This window comes from Humulus lupulus, chromosome 6 (assembly GCF_963169125.1).
Source record: "Humulus lupulus chromosome 6, drHumLupu1.1, whole genome shotgun sequence".
Classification (NCBI taxonomy): Eukaryota; Viridiplantae; Streptophyta; class Magnoliopsida; order Rosales; family Cannabaceae; genus Humulus; species Humulus lupulus.
In genome coordinates, this window is record NC_084798.1 from 3355592 (window position 1) to 3372144 (window position 16553).

At 31.0% G+C, this 16553-nt stretch overlaps 2 protein-coding genes across 2 annotated transcripts in view; both read right to left on the reverse strand.

Annotated features, from left to right (window-relative positions):
* Positions 1 to 4060: 4060 nt before the first annotated feature.
* On the reverse strand, positions 4061 to 10873 carry LOC133781430 (TMV resistance protein N-like). The gene is made up of 6 exons (XM_062220402.1): positions 10300 to 10873; positions 9077 to 10193; positions 7121 to 7426; positions 5907 to 6965; positions 5213 to 5791; positions 4061 to 4348 (listed from the first exon to the last, which is right to left on the reverse strand). The coding sequence occupies exons 1-5, from the start codon at positions 10803 to 10805 to the stop codon at positions 5216 to 5218; spliced, it is 3564 nt and encodes a 1187-aa protein (XP_062076386.1). The 5' UTR covers positions 10806 to 10873; the 3' UTR covers positions 4061 to 4348; positions 5213 to 5215.
* Positions 10874 to 11487: 614 nt separating this feature from the next.
* Positions 11488 to 16553, reverse strand: part of LOC133781436 (disease resistance protein RPV1-like) — a 94179-nt gene continuing 89113 nt past the window's right edge. The window contains exon 3 of the transcript XR_009870113.1: positions 11488 to 11505. The gene's annotated coding sequence lies outside the window, so the exon portion shown is untranslated. The remainder of the gene's footprint in view (positions 11506 to 16553) is intronic.

Here is a 16553-nt window from a genome sequence, read left to right on the forward strand (position 1 = left end):
AGGACATGCAGAGCCGGTATCCGGAGTTATTTGGTAAGTAAATTTCGAGGACGAAATTCTTTTTAGTAGGGGAGAATTGTAGAGTCCAAGAACTTTACTTAGCTAATTGTTTAGTAGTATTGTAGTATGTTTAGTATTATCTTTGTAACTGTGGATTTTTGGTTCAGACCGGGAATTATTTGGACACTCATAGTAGTACTTATAGATTTTCTAAGTTTAACCTATAGTTTAAGAATATTAAGTATAACCTAAGGTTTGATTATATGACTGATAATTAAGGATTATATTTATTATACTATAAGGTTTAGATATCAACCAATAGGATTTTAAGCACATGTTATGAATGATTATTAAGGATTAAGTATTTTTGATGATTAAATTAAATAAGGGTAAAGTTTGAATGTTATAGGGTCAGTCAGCAGCTTTGAATACGTTGAAGGCTTAGTCAAGGCTGTTTACTCCATTCAAACTTAGCTAAAAATGTGTAATTTTGTGTTTAAATATTCAGCGTGTGCCAATATATCGCAGCTATAGGGGGCGATATATCGCAGCACGTAGATACGGAAACACGAATCGATGCACGGTCACCTCGGGAACAATGGTCCAGGGGATATATCGCCTATAGGGGGCGATATATCGCCTCCTCCAGCATAAATTCAAACATTTTTTAATTCTTTTCCTTTCAGCCATTCAAACTTCTTCAAAAGTCCAGCATCTTTTGAACGAGTCTTCAGCCTCTGCTGAACGATTATTCAAATGATTTTCACCTAAAAAGCCATTATTTTTATTCAAGTAAAATCAAGATACTTTCATTCCCAAACTCTATAAATAGGACCTAGTACCCAGCCATTATTCACCTTTTGCTCTAAGTTCAGAAGCTGCAAGTGCTAGGAGAGTGTGAGAGTTAAACACTTGGGTGGGAACGTCATAAGCTTAATCATCTTTAGCTTATCAAACACTTTGGGAAGTGAGGTTCTATAGTATTTCGGTTGTGGTGTAATTTGATCTTACAAGTCTTTGAGGTAACCAAAACTCTAGTTCATTTGTTTTAAGTTATTTTCCCTTCTCTTAATCTTCTACTCAGTCTCCAAACCCCATTTTATTTTGGTTAGGAAATCTAAGCTCTTGAGCACATAAGTTTTGGTAAGTGTAACTTTCAATGGTTTAGTCTTTCCATCCCTTTCATTTCATCTCTTTTCTTCTTTAGACTCACTCTTTTTAATGGTTATTAGGAGTGTTCCAAAAAGTCCCAACTCAGTCCACATATCCCGGTAACTTTGGTAAGGAAAATAGGCTAGAATCAACATGTTATATGCTTATGTTATCTTATGTTTTATGTTATTAAATGTGTTATGAATATGTATGTTTGTAGGCTTGGGCTTATGCCCTATTTGACTAACAAGACCCCAAAAAGATTATGGGCATATGCCTACTTAGCTAGTAGGACCCCACTAATCTCATGGGCATAAGCTTGTTTAGTCTATGGGACCCCAAGTAATAATGGCCATTATAATAAGTGTATGTATTAAGTGTTATGATATGTCTTTACGTTTATTATGAAATTTATGTTTATGACTATGTGTTAGATTTTCCTTGCTGGGCATTAGGCTCATTCCTTTTTATTTTATGTGCAGGAAAATAGCTTTAGAGGCGGAAAGATTCGTGACGCTTAGAGGATGTGTATCGATGGTGAATGGAGTCAAGTGGCCGAGCGTTATTCGATTCGAGGATGTAGTCTTGTTTTACTTTTTATGGTTTTACATGTATTTTCCGCATTTTCTATGTAACTCTTTTCACTTTATGATTTTTTTGTTTTAAAGACAATGGGTACCCATATCCTACTTATTTTTATGAAAGTAACCTTTGTTTCTACAAGTTTATAACAAATTATGGTATTTTCGCAAATGTATGTTTTAGTAAGAATTTGTATGTATAGTTTGAAAATGGTCCAAGAGTCTAGATTAGTGGGTCATTACAAAGGTGCAAAGCATTCTTCTAGTTGTTAATTTATTCCAGAATCCAGTGAATTAGTTAGGTAGAAGCCAAAAATTTTTAGTTTTGTTGTTTTTTTTATTTTGGAAATAAGTGTATCAAAAGTAATTATATATGTTCACTTCCTCTGATGTTGCTCATAAACGCAAGGAATACGATGAATCTAGTACTAAATTGTCTAAAATCCAATCAGGAATATCAATTTGGACACAAAAGCTAAAACTTGATTTTGGTCAGTATAAGAATTAGCTGCATTTTGTACTTTTGAAGTTTATTTTTCTGGCTTGATTTGATGGCTAAACTCGGTTTGTAAATTGCAAGAGTAGATAAGGAGTTCTATTCATTATATGATCAATGTTTTTAGGGCAAGGAAAACAAATAATAAATTTGACTGTTTTTCTTTTTCGTCATAAAGTAATATAGATAGTTTATAGAGAATTTTTCACATTTGATAATTTTGATGAACCTCACCCTTGGCTTGTAAAATTCTTCGGTCAGATATGTTTACAAAGTGTGCCCATTTAACAAGCTTCCCAGGTCGATGGACACAACACAACTTGTTTGGGGTAAGTCACTTGTTATGCTTTTGATCTTTATATATATAAATATTGGAACTAAACTCTAAAAGAAAAAGAGAAAGTATCAATAAATGTTCACATACCCTTTTTCTATTTTTTACTAGTCTTTTTTAATCTCTTTCGTCTAGAATATTTAGGGATCTAGATTGTCTTTTCTTCTAAGCATTAATAAAAATTTTATAAGATGAATGTATTTTTTTCCGCTTAGATTCTATTTTTTGATATTAGGGAAAGCATTATAGAAAATTACCAGTAATGAGTTTGATATCGATTACATATTATGAATGTTCTATTTCTTGTGATAGATTTATATGTTTTTTATGTTTACTTGTTGACCTCTGTTTTATATCTTATATACATTTTTCTGGAACTAGGCGATGGGACAAATTTGAGGACTCATACAGAGTCATGATCTTTTCGAATGGAGATAAGTGTTGGAATGGACCTGATAGAAGTTTAAAAGTAATCATTCTCATCATTTTAGTTTAGACTAGACACAAATTTTTGGTTTTGATTTGTTTTACATAATATGAGTTGTTTTATTGTATTATTTTTCACGTTAGGCTTAGATGTTGATTGAAAAATGAGGTTACTGATGTAGATGAACCAAGTCGTTGCGAGTAAGAACTCTTTATATATATATATTTATATAAATCTTCATTTTCTCCATTCTTAATATTTTGTTTCTTATGACATATATGTAGCATTCCGATCAACTCCTGCAGTATGCTTCGAGGAAAAACTTATGGTAATAAATATTGAAATGAGACTGATTACTCTCTAATCCTTGTACTCTCATAATGACTGAATATACTGATGTTGAATTTGTAGGAACTACAACAAAAACTAGACTCGATGAAAAAAGAACAACCCCAAAACCATGGTGAGCTTTGAGTTTTCACATGTATTTTCCCTAGTATTTTTTTAGAAGTAATCTGACAGGTTAGGCTGAGATCTATTTTGAACACATAACTCGACTCGACATCTCGGCAGCAAATTGGAGCGATGAGCTGATTTTTTTACATTCTAAAAGACTAATATAGAACAAATTTCAATTTGGTTGGGAGTTGGATTGTAGCTATTGAGTTAAAACAACACGTTAATTAAGTGGTGCATTTTTGAACTAAAATTGTAGTGGTGCACATTCTGATTTTGCATACTATACCCAAAAACTGTCTTTAGTAGATTTAAAATAAATCTATGGAAAAGTTATAATATATTTAAATTGAAGAATGTATATTCCACAAGTCTGATGCCAAGTTTTGGGTTTGACATGTGTAAAACTCATTACCTCTTAGTTTTTCTCTACTCAACCTTGATTTTGCATTGGGTTGAGAAACAATAAGTGTTATAATTAGACAATTGGATATTGAAAGGGGAAAAATTCCAGCCTTAGCTAGATACCTAAATGATCAATATTTCTTGACTTCTTTTATGCCATTACAAAGCCAACACACAAAAAAATAAAACAGTCTAATTATATCCAGTCCGAAGAGAAATATTCCATCATGTATATTATACGAAAAAAATAAAATAAAGCATAGTCTAAATACAACAAAATACAAAGTCAAAGTAGAACACAAATAAGAATACACACAATTTTGCCAAAACAAAACCATTGTAATGTATTTATAGCAATGTCTGGTTAAAATCTTTAAAGAGCTAAACCCAATTGAGAAAAATCTCTAGAAATGAAAAAGAGTACAGTCATCCAAAACAAAAGAAGCTGGTGCACCAAACAACATTTCAAGAGTACCAACAATGTGTAACTTAAACACCTGATGATTTGTCAATAAGAATAAATCATTTTTTTAATTATTGAAGAATAGAGTGAAAACAATATACATATCTATTTGTACATTACTAACTAATCTTAAACACTAACAAAAAATGCAAGTAATTATTATTTCCAAAGAATAATAATGGTTAAAACTTGTTACTATGTACATATATACGTGTTATCAAATATATATATTTATATATATATGTTGTGTGGTGTGCATATGAGTGTACCGAGAAAATTAATAGTATATATCAAGTATATATATACATACAACAGTTACTATAATTAAATTTCAGATGATAATAATAATAATAATATATTATCTTTTTTTGTTTTGCTATGAGATGCAAAAATAATATATTAATGGATAATAATCTCTATATTAAACATTTTTAAAAAAAAATTATATTAATGTGGTTTGTTAATATAAAATTACCAAAATAAAAGACATGTTTAAAAATATCTAATAAATATAAAATTATAAGAATATTTTTAGAACAAAATAAAAATATTTAAGATTAAAATATTGTTTATGTTATTATCATATTAATTTACTTTAAATATTTTAATTTAGGATAAATAAATAGATATATTTAAATGAAAAAACACATTTATAGATTCTAACTTCTTACTATTTAATAAGTTGTCTTTTTACTATTTACCAATCAATTTTATTGCACGACTTTTTCAGAAAGTAGATTCTAACTTTTTTAAAAGTTGTATCAAACTAGACCTTAACAAGTGTTAACAAATATAGATTTATATATATATATATATGTTTTGTGTATAGGTGATTGTATGCATACATGGACCGATATCAATTAATGATGTATTATTCAAATTAGAGAAAAATGCTTACGTTTTATATTTTAGTTCTCTTAGTATGTGGTTCTGCATGTATAGTATCAAACTCCTCTGCATCAGACCCCTCTTCATCAAACTCCTCTGCATCAGACTTCTCTGCATCAAACTTCTCTGCATCTTCCCCATATAGCAAGTGGATTCCACATTCTTTTATTCTCTTATCGCCACAGTTATCATATGATTCGTCCTCCATGTAGAACTTAAATGAAGCATTCTCTGCATTACGTAACTCATAATAAATGTCATCTCTGGTAAGATAACATATGAACACATGATCTGTATTGTACTGAGTGCGTTTTTGTATCTGTAGGCATGAACGATGAAACAAGTCTAAGTCTGGTTCATCCATATGGGAATAATGGATTTCAGAAACTATGGTCGACTCATCGCGATTCCAAATGCACCGGTTAAAATCAACAACAATGCATATAACAATGGCTAAGAAGCTTTTATCACCATTCCAAGTCGATGGAGCAAAGTCTACATGTAGTGCAAATCCCATAGACTTATAAGCAAACCATTGGGGAATTTTATTTCCTGGATAACAAAAGCTCACTCTAGGTCCATATGAACCCTGTAATACAATTTTATCACACTTATTATTATAAGCTATAGAAAAAAGAGACAAAGTTCTATTAGATATTATAATGATGAAAATTGATCAAATGCTATAGAAAAAAGAGACAAACCTTTTCTGTGAGCCCTGACTTTATTTTGATAATTTTATCTTGTTGAGCTTTGCTCACTAGAATATTGTGTATTGTGTAGAGTAAAAAGCACTCACAACAAGTGAAATCTTTCCAAAATTTATAATAGCCACATAGACCATACAATTTCAGGATAGAGATTAGATTTGTAATCGAACAAGAACATCTACACTTAGATTGTTGAAGAATTTCGGAAATCCAAACATCTGGCAAAACAACCCAATCTTGATCTCTTTGATATTCTTCAATGTAGACACTAGAAATGTTGGGCATATTATAAATGTTAGACACTGGAATAGACTTGAGATTTTTACATCCGCTCAAATCTAGAGTTATAAGCTCAGGTAGATACTCAATGGGTTGTGGAACCGCATCAATCCATGTTTCAGCTAGATAAAGTTTTTTCAGATTCTCCATAGGCTCCGAGATTTCTGGAAAACTTTTTAGTTGGGAACAATTGCTGAAACACAGTTGTTCAAGAGACTTCAACTTACAAATGGTGGTTGGGAGGCTTTCAAGCATTGTGCACCTTGTCATGTATAAATACTTAAGATAAGGCATGCACTCAAAGGATGATGAATTGATTTGTCGTATCGATGTTTCACTCAAATCTAAATCTTTTATATTATTTGGAAGCTCTGGAAACTTGTCGATGGACACACATTCACGCATATGTAGAAGTTGCAATGATTCAGAATAACAAATACTGCTGGGAAGCTTCTTGAGATGTTTACAATAAGAGAGACGGAGCTCATGAAGATTCTTAAGAGAACCAATGGAAGAGTGTAATTCTTCTATTTTCGTCCAAGACAAATCTATCAATTTGATATTACCAAACATCTCTGAAACAATTCTTAGATTAAAGCACTTGTTGAGATAAAGTATGCCATCAAGAACGTTGTGAAACCTTAAAGGAGGAAGCTCAACCAAACTTCCACAAAATCGCAGGTCCATGTGACAAAGATTTGCTCTGGAGAGATTTGGGAGACAAGTTAACTTATTTGAGCAACGAAGATTGACATAGTTCAAGTTTTTAAGATCCTGCATGTTGTAATGACAAAAAGAGAAATCATATATTAATCAATGTGTGTATGTCATGTGATTGACAATTAAATTTACTATATAAATTAAAATCTCAACTTGAATGATGGATGAATTAATACATAAAAGATCAAACATATATTTATTTTACCAACCTGAATTCCATCCCATAGTTTCTCAAGCTGGCTCCGAGGCATACTAAGATGAGCAAGATTACGCAGTGTAAGTATTGACCCTAAAGATTCCAAAGGGCAGAAATACCAATGTAGATATCTAAGCTCTTTAGGAAAAGAGCCTAAACCATGAGGAAGCTGAAATGAAATATTCTGATCATACTGGGTTGATAGTTGAAGCAATTTTAGACTTGACATTTTTTTAAAGACTGAAGGGTCCAAGTTTATCTCTCCTTCTCCTCGTATGCCAAAACCATCAATAAATATTCCTTTAATTTTTGAAGTGCCCTAAAATTTGGAAAGTCAAACCAAAAGAAATTTCAATAGAGATATTTTGCTGTCTATTTAGGTAATAAATATAACATGAGTAACTAAAAATATTAGATTTTATTTTTCTCAATCATACATTATATCGATTACAAACATATAATATTATGACAAAATATCAATACATTATACATATATCTTATCCAAAGTGCATGTTTCTTAATCAATATGAATATATGGTTTTAATAATATAAACTTAGATAGTATATCTGAATAGGGTACATTATGGATAATAATAAAACTGTCCTACATCAAGACAAGATTATTAAAAAAAAAAATTTAGTGTTACTGATTGAATAGTGTACAATACTTTACAAATAACACAAATAATATTTTAACGTGTTTTTTTCTTTAAAGAGAATAATGATAAAATAAAAAATTTATAAGGAAATAAATAAAATAATACGTATAAATATTATATGAAAGCTCAAAATGAATTTTCTATTCTATTTTTCTAGGCCAAGATCAAAATAATGAACACTTATTTCTTTTGGAGTTATTGAATACCTCATGTTGGATTAAAATCCTATTTTATGAGCACATATGTATAATGTATAATGCTATTATAAAGTGTGATATAAAATTAAGTGTCCAATTATGTTATTAATATCATAGGGTATTAAAATGTCATGGATTTAATGTGTAGAAACAGAAAAGTGAATTTTTAATTTTATAATGTGCAATATTGGAAATCATTAATTATAAATTAGGGTTATGATCCCCTATATATATGTATCATTTTATTATGTCTGTCATCTCATTAACAGAAAAAAAAAAGAATCTTCTCTCATAGAGATACCTATTATATAGGAAGATCTAAATCCTCTGTGCAATCTACAACAATAGCCTCAGGTTAGTGTTCCCGCTCTCATGTTTATCTTCTTCTTTAATTTAGCAAAGAATCTATAGAGTCATGATTTAAGATTTATCATTTATGCACTTTTAGTAACATGATTAAGATCTGATATATTATGTTAAATACTAATGTTTATGTGTGTTGCTTAAGTGTATTTCATAAATTCTAACACTTCAAACAAGTAATTTAAAGTACTTCTTAATAATCATAAAACAAAACCACAATACATTATTTTAGGCACTTAAGGAGCTTAAAAAATCATGTCAAAAAACACAAAGAAAGCTTTTCTATCTACTCAACAAAATTTTATTTTTTATTTTTATTTCCCCCCTAAAACTCATATATTATTATTTTTAAAATTTTAATTTAAATCCTTTAAGTTCATAATATATCAAAATCTGACCCTCCCAAATTTTATGAATTATTTTTTATTTATATATTTTAATTAAGAAATGGAGTTAATTATGAAAAAAAAAAAAAGTATCTCGTATCTCTTATAATATAGTAAATTTGAATTGACATAGATATAAATATATCAGTTTGAAAGCAATTTAAATATTATCCACTTGCAAGATATTTGTTCAAAAGAATTATAAATAACACATTTACAATTAATGGTAAAGATAACTGTGATGAGTTTAAAAATTTCAAAGGAATTATTGATTAAAAAAGACAATAAAATTTATAATAAATACAAAATTACCTTAGTTTTTCAATAGAAAACTATATTAATTCACTTGTATATTAATACTTACTATATTATTTTCCAAGACGTGGGAGATATCTTCGCGCTTCCATAGTCTACTATAGTTTTCCAAACAACGATCATCTGACCCACAAGCAATCGACTGACCCATTTCTTGCAACAAATCATGCATTTCAAGTATAATACCTTTTTTATAATCATCCTTAGATATCAAACACTTGTCAACAAGAACTTCAATAACGGCATCATAGGAACTACCATAACACGCATCCAACACATCTTTCACATAATTTTCTTTTTTCCCTCTGAAGAAACATGCTATATCAAGAAATATGCTTTTTTCTATATTCTTTAGTCCATCGAAACTTATTTGTAATACTTTTAAAATTGCTTCATCGGAATATTCTTTTAGCTCACTCAACAAGCTTCGCCATACTTCTCTCTTCTTTGAAAATAGATGAGAACCCAAAACTTTAAGAGCAAGAGGAAGACCTTGAGCATAATCTACAAACTTCTCTGACAGTTCTTTGTAGTTTTGATCAACAACTTTACCTTTGAAGGCATGCAAATAGAAGAGTTCAAGAGCTTCCTTTTCATTTAGTATGTCAAGGCGATATATCATCTTTTCATCATCATCTCCAATAATATTTCGAAGCACTTGTTGATCTCTACTTGTTATGATAACTTTACTTTCAGAATTCAACCAAGCATGATGATCTTTAAGCAAAGAATCATAGACATCCAAGTTATCCACATCATCAAGAACTATAAGCAACTTCTTATGATATAGCCTATCCTTTATGGAACCCAAATCTTCCAAGTCTATATTTTTCACTTTTGACAGTCTTTGAAAAAATTGTCTCACCAAATCTGATCCATGCTTTTGGTGTTCTTCTTTAACATTTTGAAGAAAGCAATGATTCTCAAATTGATGACGAAATTTTTCGAACATGACATAAGCAAGGGTGGTCTTACCCACCCCACCCATGCCCCATATCCCTAAAATGGGGGCATTATCGATCGATTGCAACTTATTGAGATCTGCAACAGACTTTTCGATTCCAACTAAACCTTGTTTTAAATAATAATCACTACTCTTTGAAGATGTAGAATTTAATTTTCCTCGTATATGATTGAGAATGTCAGTCACTAAATCAGCTTCCTTCCTAAATTATATATAATCAATTTCAAATCAAATTACATACTTATTAGGTAGAAGAACATTAAAATCAAATTAATGATGAAACAATATCAACGAGATGTATTACGTACTTGAGTTTGGATAAATGCCATCCACAAAGATTAGCTGCCGTGGTTAGAGCAGCCTTCCATCTGCGTATCATAGAATCGTTGTATCGTTGTTCATGTTCTGCAAATGCGTCTGCGTAAGTTCCTTTCTGTGTGCGCACATCCGAAGGGTGAACATGGTAAAACACCGGCAGAACAATTTGCGTCTTCTTCTGCTGCATACATTGAATGATATGCTCCAGCTCATCCAAGCACCACGACGAGGCTGCATAATTTTCTGATAATATAACTACAGAAAATATTGAGTCGTCGATGGCATCCAAAAGTGCTTGTGAAATCTCATGTCCTCGCTCCAGTTTGTCATCATCAATAAAGTAATCAATTCCTGCGTTCTTGAGTGCTGCACAGAGATGACTAGTAAAACCGTTGCGGGTGTCTTCTCCACTGAAACTGATAAAAACGGCATATTTCTTCCGAGAGGCAAGGATGGAGCGCTGGCCCTCATCAACCTCCATGCTTGGTGGCTCCATGACGATTGGTATACTTCTTCAGAGAAAATCTTATTATCAGCTGACTGAAGGACAAGATTCGTGAAGATTATCAATGTAAAATAAAGTTTTTGTTTGTTTGTTTGTATTTATTATTTATTTTTAATTTGAGCTAATTAAGTATTTTCACAATCAAACAATCAGAAAATGTGTAAATGACTAGTCAGACCCCAGTGATATCACCTCTTTCCATTTCCACGAAACTTCCTTGATAACTTGGGACCATTTGTTAAAAAACGTGTAACACTGTCACCTAAATATATATAGAAAAATATATAATGTATGTACAAAAGGAGTTGATTTTTGCTCAGATAAGAGAAATATATAGTCAAAACACTGTTATCGTTTCTTAGAAAATTACTAGTGGACCTTTTCTCAGAAAACGCGTAACACTGCGACCTTTTTCAATTTATTATACCCTAGGAATCGATATTATAATTTATAACATCAATATAATTCATCTTCATCCATGTAGTAAATTATTGGGAGTTGAGCTGATCTTCCACGAAAGTCATATTATTGGCCATCATCATTATTTTACCAGTTATATATTATTTTTTGTGCTGACTATTGACTATTATTTTTCTATCTACTCAATATAATTTATCTTCATTCATGTAGTAAATAGATTTTCCCTTATAGAAAGCAACATAATTCATGTATTAAATTATTGGGAGTTGAGCTGATCTTCCACGAAAGTCATATTATTGGTCATCACCATTATTTTACTAGTTATATATTATTTTTTGTGATGACTATTGACTATTGACTAACAGTTTATATGAATAACTATTATTTTTTTATTTTAATTTTTGTTTTCCAAATTGTTAGATATTGAAAATATTTCTGTCATTTCAGGGTTTAGAACTATATGTTAGAATAATGTTAAGATGCACCAACAATACTACACTATACAACCAACAAGCATAAAAGTATTCCTTTCAACTCCTTAGTTATTTCCCTAAGTTTATTATTTATTTGCAAAACAATTAAGAATATGATACTAGTGAGAATAATAATAAAAAATAAGTGCATTAGAACACAGGTCCTGTTTGGCTTTGTAAATTTAATTATAGAGATGAACTGATGAGTTTGGTCTATTGTGCTATAGCTGTAGAATACATATCAGAATTTTTATTAGTGTGATTGATTAAAGAAACCCATTAAATTGATTCACATGCATGCTAGTTTTTAAATTTATTAAATATTTTAAAAAAATATGTTCTAAAATCTAATTAATTAAAAAGAATAAAAAGTTAAATATTTATGAAAAAGGTGATCAATCACGTCCAATCATACATTTTCGGCTTCCAAGTAACCCATCTGACGGCTATTACAATTCCACATGCCTTAAAAAAAGTAATTCATGATTACCCATTTTTATCATACCTCGGTCACTATAAGTAACCCCCAAGATTTCATTTTTACCTTTTACTTACTTTTGCCTTCTTGAAGAACATTGAAGAACTCTTGCCTTCTAGATCCCATAAATTTTCAAGCATTTACGTTCGGACGCTCAAATCTTTCGTAGTCAACCTTCAATCTTCATCTGAGTAAGTTTCACGAACTTCTTGTCTTTTGTGTTGCCATACGAAACTGCTTCATGCATGTTTTTATTTTCGAACATTTTCGTGTTCTTGCCTGGAACTGTATGGGGATTAATTGTATATTGACAGATGCTTGATGGGGGTAGTGTAGTATTGTTCTGTAGGAGTTAGGAGCCAGTTTGGTAGTCGAGATTGTAGATTTAGGGCGTAAAATCGAAGTAAAAAATCGATTTTTAGGCTAGTTGAAAAACTTGGTTTTTCCCGCCCTTTTTTTAGTTGAAAAAGTTTTTTTCTGAAAAACTTTTTACTTCCACTTTTCAATCTGTTTTTCAAACTGCTTGTATAAAATTTAGAGTTTTTGTTAGAATGATGTTGGTCGTATAAAAACTTAACTTTTATACGCGAGCAACATTATTCTAACCCTCGACTACTTTCTAGGCCTTACGTTCTCACCTCCCCCTTTCTCTGTTCGCAGCTTTTGATGCAAGATCCGTGGGGAGGTGAAAGGCCTATCGACGACGACCTGCTCGCCCAATTACTCAAAGACGAGGAGCAACCATCGCAACTGATACAAAAAGTTCCCTTTTCTCAAGCCTCACCCAATAGACTCCCGCCAAATCCTCCAATCATGGGTAGAGTCAAGTCTACGGCCTAGAAAAAGAAAACCTCTCACCCTTCAACTCAGCCTGATTCTCAGGCTGGGACTCCCTCGACCAGCGGCCGGGAAAGAAATATCTCCGAGCCCATCATTCAAACCTGAGCCCAGCCTCGAAATGCTGTTCAACCAAACGTTGAATGGTATGTAGCCCCTGCTAGTCGGGTATCGATCAGAATGATTGGAAATTACATCAAAAGGTATGGACTTTCTGGGGTGGAGTTAGTCTAACCTACTCAAGACCAAAGGACGAACTTGCTTGGAGGTGCCTTCAGCGCTTGGTCGAGGTTCCACATTGAGGTAGGAGTGACCCTGTCTCTCCATTCTTTCTTTCAGGGGGTGGCCAATTACTTTGGGGTCGCCCCTTTTCAAATAACCCCCAATGGATATAGAATGCTTGCTACACTCTATATCCTTTACAGCCTCAGGAAATGGCCCATCCCCACGCCCCATGAGGTCAACTATCTGTTAGACCTTAAGTCCAACCCCAATCAGGACAACACGGGGTTTTTCCATTTCTGTCATCAGGAAACGGGTCGCACTTTTCTGACTGACACCACCTATATATCGAACGTGGGGAAGTACCCCCAGGAGTACTTTTTGACCCCAGACATGGTTGCGAACAACCTGGCCTTCACACAAGGAGGTAAATTCTTTGTACTACTGGTTGTTCATTTTTCTTCAATTTTCTGCACATTGTCCTTAGACTTTTAGCTCTTCTCAGGTCCATGGTTGTGACCAGCACCAACTCCAGAGGCAAAGCTTCGGTGAGTTCTCCTAGCCAGTATGTCTGACGCGGAGAAGAGCATCAAGCATCTGGTGAACGAGGAAAACCTACGAATTGTAGGGCTTCTGGCTCCTCACCAGAACGTAAGGGAATCCACAACAAGGAGTGCCACAGGCGAGGAGGTTCTCGAGCAGCACCCACCAGCGTCACCTCCTCGAAGGAGACCGACTGGGGTGACAATCAGGGAACCATCTGGCACCCTTCGAGCTGAAATGCCCCCTGCCCCCTCGGGGAAAGGAAAGAAGAAGGTAATCGAACCTATCGAGTAACCAGTGTGTATATTTATTTATTATATACATTTGTTTCCTGCTTTTTTAGATTGTATGTTTCTTTTTTTCAAATCATATGTAAGGTAACCAGTTACTTAATTGATCTTTGACAATTATGTACTAGGAGGGTAACCAGTTATCCTGAGAAAAGTAACTTTCTACCATAAGAGGGGTAACCAGTTACCATAAGAGGGATGACGAGTTACTCGTATTAAATATGAAAAGAAACATCAAATTTGAAGGAAAAAGAGGAAGAACACTTCATTAAAAAAGGAAGAAAAAGTAAATATGATTTTAGTAACACAGGTAACCAGTTACCATAAAGACTCATAAATATACACACACTAGAACGTGAATGTAACCAGTTGCCCTAAAAAATATACACACAGAGAACGTGAAGGTAACTAGTTACCCATTCACGTTTTCTTTCCAAATTTTGGTATTTCTATAAGTGTTATAGGAAAAAGAAAATGCTGAAAAAATTGATTTGAATTTTTTACATATAGTAGAAAATGTTATAAAAAAAATTACAATAATAAAAGATAATAAATAAAAATATCATAAAATAATTATGTAATGTTAAAATATATGTGCGAAAAAAATTAAAAAAAAAATAGAATGAGAAAATAATATGTACAAAAATGAAAAAGAAACAAATGAAATGATGAAGGAAAAAGACAGATAAATAAATAAAAATGAAAAGAAGAAGAAGAAAAATAATGGAAAAATGAAAAGAAAACAAATAAGAATGAAAACTGGTAGAAAAAATGAAAAAAAAAATGGAAGAAGAAAAAAAGGAAGAAAAAACAGCTCATATGTGTGAAAAAAGAAAAAAATGAAAGGAGAAAATAATAAATACAAAAATGAAAAAAAAAACTGAAGGAAAAAAAAAACTGAAAAAATATTAAGAAAAAAAAATAAAACAATACAAATGAAAGAAAAAATATAGATAAATGAATAAAAATGAAAAGAAGAAGAAGAATAAGAATAAGAAGAATGGAAAGAAAAAAAGGATGAAGGAAAAAATTGGTAGGAAAAAAAAAAGAAAAAGGAAAAAGTGGAAGAAAAAAAACAAAAAATAACTGAAAAATAATCAAAAAATGAAGGAAAAAAATAAAAATAAAATAAAATTACATTCAAAATCAAAGAAAATATAACTTGATAAAAAATTGTAACATTTTCATATTTTAATTAGTTACTAATTGTATTTCTCATACTTTAATTTTTTTCTTTAAGAAATTTTCTCATACAAATTAAGAAAAATATAATTCTTGTATTTTTGCACATTGATGGTATATATAAAAGCCATATTTTAAAAAAAAATTATCTTTTAGCATTGTGCTACAATGCACATAGATGTAGAAGTGTACAACACAGTTTACATTTAATGCTAATAATAAATAAGACACCAATAATAATAATAAAATAATAAGCAATGGCAAAAATGTAAATAAAAAAATGAATATTTATTGTGATTCAAATTTTAATCATACTAAATTTTGATCAAAATTTGAATCAACTTTTAACATATGCCAAATTTTACATAGCTTTTAGCAAACAATTGGATAAGTTCTTTTAAGTGTACTTCAATTACAATTGTAATAAGATTTGTCGAAACCTTCAATATAGGTTGTTGAATGTCAATTTCAATTTTTCTATAAGATTTGTTGCATGTCATTTCAAATCTTTAACAATAAATATATAATCCAATAATCATGAAACAAGTTACATAGACTACATTGATAATTAAGTATATAAGTACACAAAGATTGACTAACTCTCTATAATTTTATTGATATAATCACTCTTTTAAATTAAATATCTTGACTAGTAATCATAATACACTCACAAACTATTTATCTCATATTTATTAAGTGGATTGAACTTTGTAAGCTACTCTTTTTAAGCTCAATCTTGAAACAACCAATTATTAATCATGCTCTCACTACAAAAAACTTAACTTTTAGTTACAGCCATTTAGTGACAACAAAAATAATATGTGACTAAATGTATTTTTTAGTCATAATTTGTGGCAAAAAATATTTTAGTGACAACAAATTTTTTGTGACAATATTTAATTTTTTTATTTTATAAATTTAAGAAGGCCACAATAAACTATTGAGACTAATAGTACATTTAGTGACAACTAATAAACGTTAATCAATTAAATATGTCACTAATTTATATTTAGTTATAACCATACTTTGTTGTGACCAATAATTGATTTTTAGTCACAACTATAACTTTATCTGTGACTAAAATATCCAAAAATAAAATAAAAAATTATTTCTAAATTATTAATTAAAACAGTAAACACATAATACACTTTAGCTTTTTCTCTCCTTCTCGCTCTCTCTCTCTCCTTCGCTCTCTCTCACCTCCATGTTCGATTTTACTGGCTCTCAAAATCTTCTTGCTGACTGAATTCATTGCTGATCAAATCTCTTTCTGATCAAATCTCTCTTCTTTCTC